This window comes from Petaurus breviceps, unplaced genomic scaffold (genome assembly GCF_028583685.1).
Source record: "Petaurus breviceps papuanus isolate PSGF00001 unplaced genomic scaffold, PetGlider_PUasm1.0 90763, whole genome shotgun sequence".
Taxonomy (NCBI): Eukaryota; Metazoa; Chordata; class Mammalia; order Diprotodontia; family Petauridae; genus Petaurus; species Petaurus breviceps.
The window spans coordinates 1,956,116-1,965,669 of NW_027187340.1; the positions used below are offsets into that span (position 1 = coordinate 1,956,116).

General features: G+C 40.3%; 1 protein-coding gene across 1 annotated transcript in view; it reads right to left on the minus strand.

Annotated features, from left to right (window-relative positions):
* The window catches only part of OLA1 (Obg like ATPase 1), a 257,081-nt gene extending 248,273 nt beyond the window's left edge, over nucleotides 1-8,808 (minus strand). The window contains exons 1-2 of the mRNA XM_069068430.1: nucleotides 8,649-8,808; nucleotides 7,306-7,406 (exon numbers count right to left, since the gene is read on the minus strand). Coding sequence (XP_068924531.1) covers nucleotides 7,306-7,406 — 101 coding nt within the window. The 5' untranslated portion in view covers nucleotides 8,649-8,808. The remainder of the gene's footprint in view (nucleotides 1-7,305; nucleotides 7,407-8,648) is intronic.
* Between the last annotated feature and the right edge of the window lie 746 nt (nucleotides 8,809-9,554).

A 9,554-nucleotide genomic window follows, 5' to 3' on the forward strand; every position in this document is an offset into this window, starting at 1 on the left:
AAAAGACTTAAAAATATCTTGGTCTATTCCAGGTAAGACACCTTAAGCAAAAAAAAAGAAAAAAGAAAAGAGAAGACTATGACTTACCAGCATCCTAAAATCAAAGTTGAACAGGGAAAAAATCGTTTAAAAGAGTTAAGATCTATGTAATGCTATATAACCATACCATAAAAGATATGAAAAAACATACTCAAAAAAATTCATACAATATTTAATAAAACACAGGTCCCATCATACTAAGGCAAGTACAAAAAAATTAAAACACACACACAAGGAGGATTGATAAATACTCTTAGAATGCATAAACAGGTCAAAAATCTAAAAAAATACTTTTGAAACAAGCAGAAATAAGTCAAAATTCATAACAAGAACATGACATTGGATTTTTTTAATGCAATCAAAAGGATATCACACCTGACCTGAGCCTATCAAATTATGTGCAAGAATAGAATCAAAAAGCCCTCCACAAGCAACATTCACAAGAATACAACCAATGCTATGTCAACAAGAACAAAAACAATCAAACCAATGGCTGAGTCACTCAGATCAGTTTGTGCAAACAGAAATGATTTTATGATAGCAATTCCAGATCATTAGTTCTAGAACAGAAATTACAAAAGATTTTTCTTCTTAGAAAGACTTCACTTAGTAATCAATGTAAATTATTCAAGGAAACAACAGACTATGCAACACATTACTACAGGCTGTAAAAATTTATCAACTACTGAAGACATAGTAAGACATGACCTGGTAGATGGAATTATCTATCAGACGACTGCTGTCTTTCATGGGCTGACAGACAAGAAATCTTCAAACTACAAATAGAGACCCCAAAATATGCTGAAGAACCCAATCAATAAATTATAATGGGACCAAAACATTCATGCCAACCTAATTTTTGCCCACAACTGCTCATATATAATGCTTATTATAAAAATTTAAGAAGGTTTTAATAGATGCTGCCATATCAAATATCTATAATATCCAAATCATATGGAATTAAAAAACATGGAAAGGTAGAGTAGAAGAGATCAAAATCACATGGCAATAGGATGAGGTATATTGTCATCCCAGATATCTTGTCTGCTACTGGAGTTGTCCCAAGGATGACTCTATGAGTTTAAAGAGGATGAACTTACATTCTAATAATTTTATGCAACTAGTAAAAAAAAATTTAGCCACCTTTCCACAGGGTATTAATTATAAATAACAGTAGGATAGCAACTGACATTCACAGAACCATTTCTATCTCAAAGTCATCAAAATTGATGAGAATGAATTAACAGCTAACATGTATTTTTAAGATTTGCAAAAAATTTTACATAGATGAACACAGTGGAGCCTCACAAAAAAAAAAAAATCCCCAATTTACAAGGAGCAAACTAAGGTTCAGAGAAGTGATTTACTGATGAAGACACAGGTAGTAAATGTCAAAGGTAAGGAAGAAATCGAGGTTTTCCTGATGATGTCCAACACTGTATGCACCATGCCATGGCAGAAGGAAGTCACAGAAAACTTCAAAAAAGTTACATTTTAGGTAGTCTTCCACTCCTTAAGAGTAGGAAGGAGAGTATATATATATATATATATATATATATATATATATATACATAGAGAGAGAAAGAGAGAGACAGAGACAGAGACAGACAGAGAGACAGAGACAGAGAGAGACAGAGACACAGAGAGAGAGAGAGAGAGTTAGGAGACTTGCATTTTAGATCCATCTCTGTGACCCTGACCAAGTCATTTGAACATTTCTTAGCATGAGGTTATTTAGTGATATAATAAGCAATAGCTTATTATATCATACATACATATGACATAATGTATAAAGTAAGGAAAGGCACAGAAATAGAAGGTATACATTACATTCCAATGTAAATCAATTTTGTTGGAGCACAGAGTCTAGAGAGGTTAGTAATAAGATTTAAAAACAGAAAAGATGGATGGCACAAAACTATGGAGAGCTTTGAATAGCAGGCAGAGGATATGGCTCTCAGGAAAAATGAGGAACCACTGAAGATTTTTAAGTAGAGAAGTGACAGGGCTCTATACTTTAAAATGATTATTTTCAAAGTTGTATCAAGAGCAGATTAGAGAGTAAAGGCTAAAAGACATGAAAAAGCTATTCAGACAGGGAGTAATAAGGGCCTGCCTGTTCTAGGTTAGTCATAATGGAAAGAGAAGAGGGAAAGATGCAAAAGACGTTATAGAAGCAGAATCAACATAACCTAGTAACTGACTAGTTATAAGGTGAAAAAGAGGGAAATATTAAACATAACAATGCTCTGTCACTTAATAACTGTTCAACCTTGGGAGAGTTATTTGGCATATCTAGGCCTTAGTTTTATCTGAAATACTAACAAATAAAAAACCCCTTTCACTAAACATTTACTATGTAACATATACTGTGATAAGGCCTTGTATTCTTCATTTTAAAATGAGATAGTCCCTGCCCTAAGGAGCTTAGATTCTAATAAAGGAAGAAAACATGTATAGGTGAATGATGGCCAGAGAAGGAGAGTTTGAGTCTGGCAAGTCATAAGGATAATGAGTTTATCCAGGGTAAACTAGATGGGATACAAGTGCTTAGATGACCCCTAAGTGTCCTTCCAGCTCTACATTCTGTGCTCTGGATGAGCAGCTATATCACAAAAAAAAATAAGCGCAAGCAAGTCAGAGGAAGGAATTGGTGCTGGAGGCAAAAAGATAGCATTTCTTTCAGACATGTTAGTTGGTGGTAGAAAATATAAGTAAATAAGTTCTGAAAGCACATGGGGGTGCAAGTCTTCAGCTCAGAAGAGATGTCAAGACTAGAGAAGGGTCATCTGCACAGAGGTATTAGAATAAATAAGATTCCAAAGCAATCAACTAGAAAAAGAGGGTCAAAAACAGAAGGGGTGAGAGGCAAGAGAGGGGAAGGGGAAAGATGGAAAGAGGAAGGGGAAGGTGGAATGGGAAGAAGGGAAGGAAGAAGAGGAAAGAAGGGAGGAAGAGGAAGGAAGGGAAGGGGGAAGAAGGAAGAGAAAGATGAAGGAAGAAGAGGAAGTAGGAAGAATGAAGGGAAGGGGAAAGGATGAAGAGGGAAGAAGAAAGGGAAAAGGAAGAGGAAGAGAAGGGAGGAAGAAAGTAAGGCTTCCTGAGTCTCCATCCCAATACTCTTCTCATCCTTATTGAAGCACTTTCCCACTTTACCTCCAGTTCTACCTACACAATACCGATGGGAAGGAAGCACATAAAGGCATCTCTGCCTCAAAACACACTAGATTACTATCAAGGTCATTCTTGTTGTTGACCTTGCTACCTGCTACATAGACACTATCAGTGATAGGATAAACAAACCAACATAGCTGAAAAACTGAGGCATCCTAAGAAAAGAGACAGAAGGTGACATGCGTCAAGCAAATCAAATCAAACCAACCTACTACCTCTCCTTAGAACCTGTAGAGAACCTAGGACCCAGAAGCCAAGAGTCCCTGGGAACTGCTTTAACCCCTAGACTACCAACCCTACTGCTAGTCAGGCTCCCTCAGTCATTGCCCAGAGCGTCAATCCCGGCTGAGAAGAGGTTCACTCATCCCTACCTCAATCCATCTGCCATCAATAGCAATTTCAAGAGCTCCAGGAGCAAAAGTGCTCTCCAAACAACAAACCTCACTAACAGCATGGTGCCACAGCAAGATTACTCCAGGGAATAACCTTGTGGAAATGCAACCTATCAAGTGACTCTGCAACAGCCACCTCCACCGAAGAACCCTCTCAAAAAATTCCTGATACCAACATCCTTGGCACTGTCAAGTGGTTCAGCATCAGAAACAGATTTTTTAACAGAAATGACATTAAAGAAGATATATTGCTCACTGCTTCACCACTGCACCCAAAAAATGACTAATCTTTCTATAAGACTTGAAGCTAAACACTCCTATGTGTGTTCTCTTCTATTAGAATGTGAGTTCCATGACAGAAGAGGCTATTGTGTTTTTCTATTTTGTATCTCCTGTGCTTCAGTTGTGTACATAGTAAATACTTAATAAATGGCTTTCCTTTCACTCATTAAAACAATCTACCTACCTGAAACTTCCCTGTTGACTGCTTTTAACTACTATAATAGTCATCCTATGACATTTTGGTTTTGGTGGGAGTTTTTAGTTCAATAAAACATTATATAGGTCTAATCAGAAAAAAATGCGTGAAACTTTAAGATGCATACATGTGAAAATGAATGTACAAAATCCCAGTAATATTTTCTACCAACATACATCAGCAAATAGATACAATGATTGATTAACCCACAAAACAATTTAGTCACAATTCAGTCCATGCCATCTTTTACTAGAACCATACACAAGTTTTCTTAGGTTCACAAGTGCAGGTTCCAAGATCTGTTCTCTCATCCAATAGCAATTTACAAAGTAATGTGAAACCTAAAGATCTAGGCAATTACAAAAGACAAAACATATGTCCACAACTGGAGAATGGCTAGACAAACTATAGTATATGATCATAGTGAATATTACTGGGCTGCAAGGAATGACCATAAAGATTTCACAGAAACATGCAAAGATCTGCCTGAAGAAATTCTCCACTTGACAACCCAGTAAAGACCACTGTTAAGAAAAGCAAGGTATCATCATTGATCACAGACATAGAGCTACAAGAGTCCTTCGTCAAATACTCTCATTTTATAGCTAAGGAATAATAAACTCCAGTGGCTCCTTATCACCTCCAGAATTAAATATAAAATCCTCTGGCATTCAAAGCCTTTCATAACATGGCCCTATCCTACCTTTCCAGTCTTCTTACACCTTACTCTCTTCCACATACTCTCCAATCCAGTGCCACTAGCCTCCTGGTTGTTCATCAAATGACATACGCATTTTCATTGTTTCTCCCATACTCGTAATGTTCTCTGATCATTTCCATCTTCTATCTTACTCACCTGAAGTCCCAATTATTCACCTTATATAAGAAGTCTTTCCTGATTTCCCCTTTATGCTAGTGCCCTCCCATTGCTAACATATCTCCAAAGGACAATATCTTGTTTATATCTTGTTTGTAAAAAACTGTTTGTTTGCCTGTTATCTCCCCCATTAGACTGTGAGTTCCTTTAGGGCAGGAACTGTTTTTTGCCCTTCTCTGTACAGCTAGGGTTAAGTACAGTGCCTAGCACACAGTAGGTACTTGATAAATTCTTGTTAACTGAAGACTTTTAAAAAATAAACTGTGCATTAACATGTCCCCCACACTTGAACACTCTCCCTCCTTATCTCTATCTCCTGACTTGCTTAAAGTCTCGGCTAAAAGTCTCACCTTCTGAAAGAAATCTTTCCCAGTCCTTCTTAATCTTAGTGCCTTCCCTCTGAGACAAGCTCAATTTATCAGATAGGTAGGTAGGTAAGTAGATAGATACATACATACACATACATTAACAGTTAAAAGATGACTGCTGGAAAAAAACAATTCATAGAGTAATAGGTTTGAAAATCAGGTTCAAGGGTTTGAGAAATTAGTGAGTGGTGAGGAAGCAAAGCAGCAAGGAAGGGCAGTGAATCCAAACCAGAAAGAAAGCTGGTCTTTGGCTTATTGTGTAAATGTTTGCCCTGGGCAAATTATTTAACCTCTCTAGTCTTCAATTTCCTCATTGTAAAATGAGATAGTTGGATTAGATGACCTCTAGGCTTCCCTCAAGTCTAAAATCTTATAATTCTATAATTAGATTCTATATTTCTACACTGAAGAAAGTATCATAAAAAGTACAATATCAATATTGATTAAGACAATATAAAGTCAACACTAACAGATACAAAACTCAGGTCAAATGCAACAGAATCAAAGGTCAAGCATTTAATTTCTTCTGTTAAAAACCAGAAACCAAATGAAGCAAAAAGTAACAGTTATTATCAGTCACAAGTACAATTGTCAGGAAGTTTTGCTAAACTGTTTTTAAGGAATATACTTTTTAGTATAGAAGTTTTCAGGGAATACACTTTGTAGATTAGTTTGAAAGTCTATAGGATCAGGGTGGTTAAGTGGCGCAGTGAATAGAGCACCCGCCCTGGAGTCAGGAGGACCTGAGTTCAAATCCAGCCTCAGACATTTAACACTTACTAGCCAGTGTGACCTTGGGCAAGTCACTTAATCCCAACTGCCCTGCCTTCCCCCTCCAAAAAGCAAAAAAAAAAGTCTATAGGATCATAGTAAGAAGGGACCTTAAAAGCCATCTAGTCCAACTCATCATTTTACTTATGAATTAAGGCAAAGGATTAAGGTTAAGCAACTTGCCTAGGATCACACAGTTAATAAGTGCAGTATGATTTGAAGCTAGGTCTCCCTGATTTCAAATCCAGAACTATTATGTCAAAACAAAATGTATCTATACATTTTTTAAAGCTTCCCAGTTTATAGCTAAATACACATGTGTGTTTCCTCAAAGTATTTTAAAAGCAACTCAAACTGTTGAAATATAACTTTTTCCAATCCAAAATAAGTTTTGACAGCAACCATGAGCAAAAGCAGAAATACAAACACAACTGCCATTTAACTCTTAAAATAAAGTTACTTAAATCACAGACTAGTCACATTTGTCTATCTTAGCATCTATCAACACTATAAATTTTAGTTATTTCCTGAGTTTTGATATGTAACAGGGATGGGGACTGGAGTTGTGATTTCCCTGGTATGAGATTCCCAGATAAGGAAACTCCATCTACCAATGTAAGCTAAAACTTTCACAGTCAAATAACTTGTCCATGGTCACATATTCAGTATGTCAGAGGAGGGACTTAAATTCTGGTCTGTCTAGCTACAAGGTCACCCCATACTATATACTGTCTAATACAGTTATCTCTTCCACATCTCAACTTTCCCCATCAAGGTTTCAACACATCATAAGTCAGCATAAGAAATTAAATGAGAATTTTTGGAAACTTTTGCAGAAGCCAGAGATGACAAGCAAAGGCCAGCAGACAATACAAAAAAAGTTTAGAAACTCAGAAATGCATAAAATATATATATAGTGTTGTATAATATCTACATATTTTATCTTTTAATACCATAACAATTCAGACTTCTTCTGTAGTATGAAAGGAGGGTCAAAAGATTTTAAGTGAATTTTCCAGATCATGGGGTTCCACACCCCTAACCCCAGTAATGCAGAAGGAATAACTGTATAATAACTAATTATAATAGTTAACATTTATATGATGTTTTAAAATCTGCATAATACTCTACATATATATTAAGCCATTTATGAATAACATTAAAATACTAATAATACTGAAACATAAAAGCTCACTGTTCACCTACCCAACATTTGGTAATCCAACAATACCAATTTTCAATGAAGTCCCAAATCTTCCAATAATTGGATGTGGTTTAATTCCATCACCTCCCTTTTTGGGGGGCATCTGAAACATCAAAATGTAACATTTAATCAAAGCTTTTTTTCTTTGTCCCCTCCACCAAAACATAGAGGTATTCCACCAAATTTTTTAGGGAGTCATCACAACAGCACAATAAATGAGGTAATACAATAATCTTACAAAATGACAGAACTGCATATAGCTTACTAAAGAAAGTCCTTTCAAGAGATCTGATTGTTCTAACTCCAATCGCTCCTGTGAAGTCCTAGAAAGTCTCACCACCAATAGCTAAAGACAGGCTTAAAAACTCAGCTACAACCCTCCTCTCGGACCAGTGTGCTGACAACGCTATTTGCAAACCTGACATGTGGCTCTATGAATAAGGGAGTGAGAGTACAAGAAAGCATTAAAAGAAATATTAAGTGACCCCATCTTTAAGGGTAGTTCCTACCTATACTGTCATCACTTAGCATATTATATGAAGGAGCCATTCTATGGATTCTGACCTTCACACCTCCACACCTTCCCCATATATGGGCAGGTACTAAAAATAAGCTTTTGGTCCCTTCTAACTTTATGTACTAGCCATCCCTTGGAGCCAAAGGAAAAGCTCATCTGCTCCAGGAACTAAGCTCCCCGGTTGTACCTGGGTCCTAAGGCTCCCTCCAGCTACAAATCCTAACATCAGCAACCCTAAATTCAATCTATTATTATGCTTCGCTTGTTTGAAAATAGATGCCGGTCACGGCACGCGTTCAAGACTGTGCACTCCCTCTTTTCCGGACACGATCGCACACCCGGGGCTCACGAGGACCCACAGCTGTCTCGTGTCACTTATTTGAGGCTCACATAAGAAGGACGAGTTCCCTCCTCCGGGACCGTGTCCCGGCTCCACAGCCGCTCTCCCTGGGTTCAGGGAGGAGGAATCACGCCTCAGGCTCCCTCGACTCCTTTCCCTGCGGCCCCCAGGGGCGCAGCTGCTCCCCGCTGGGTCCTCGCTCTTCCACCTGTCCGTCCCCCATCCCACCCCCAAATTCAGCTCCCACGGGGCGGCCTGGGAGGCGACGTGTCCCGGCCCCAGGCCCGGCCTGCCACCCCATGTGCGCACGCCCGGCCCAGGGAAGGACGCGGCTAGCCAGGCCGTGCGGCCTACTCCAAGGCCGGCTCCTCATTCATTCCGCCCCGCCCGGGTCAGACCCACGGCAACCAGCCCCGGGAAGCCGCGGGGGACAGGCCCCGGACGACCGAGGCCGGCGCCCGAGCCACGATCTCCCCACGGTGCCTCACCTTGCTGAGGGGGCGGCTATGACACAGAGGTCCCCGGCGCGCGGGGAGACGGCGGCAGATGGTTAGCGGGAGGCGGGGAGAGCGGAGGGAGGGAGGGATTAAACGCGGCTCCGTCGCCCCAGCACCACGCACGACGGTGGCAGCGGAACAGGCGGGCCCGGCAGACCGCAGGAGCCTAGGCAGCCGCAGCAGTCGCGGCTCCCGAGCACCGCCCCCTCCCTTCCCATTGGCTGACCACGCCCCGAGGGAGAGTGCGAGAGGGAGGGGGCGGGGCAGGGGGCGCGAGGCCGCGTTTCGGGGGCGGGGTCCCCTTGCCTCCTCCAGCTCCCGAGTCTTCCTCCTCTTGCAACACGTGGTCCTTCCTGCCGCTTTCCCTGCTACGTCTGGCCAGACCGTCCCGCCTTCTCTGCTCCTGAAGCCCTTTCTTTGCTCTCATCCTTGTGCTCTCAATAATTCCTCCTTCCCTGAGTTGTGCATCCACGTGGTTACGAGGCAGCGGGGAGTCGGCCAGCTTTAATAACTTGCTCTTTCCCCAGCTGGGATGAAATTATTGTGGATGGAACGCTTGCATTTATTTGCTTTTTTTTTTCAGTTCTCATTAATCGGAGTACATTTATCTTGCACCATTGCTTACCCCCAAAGAGAATGCACACCAAAAGAAGGAAGGAAGGAAGAAAAAATACATTTATTCATTATGGTCTTTTGGAAAGAGTGCTGGTTTGGAGCCTAGTCTTAGTTCTACTTAACTAGCTGTGTGATTAAGTAGTCGCTCAGCCACTCTTTTTCTGAGTTTCCTCCTCTGTAAAATGGGGATAATAGCATGTACTTCCCAGGACTGTTGTGAGGACCAAATGAGATATTCACTGTAAAGCGCTTAGTACAGTGTTTGGCACGTAGTGGGCACTA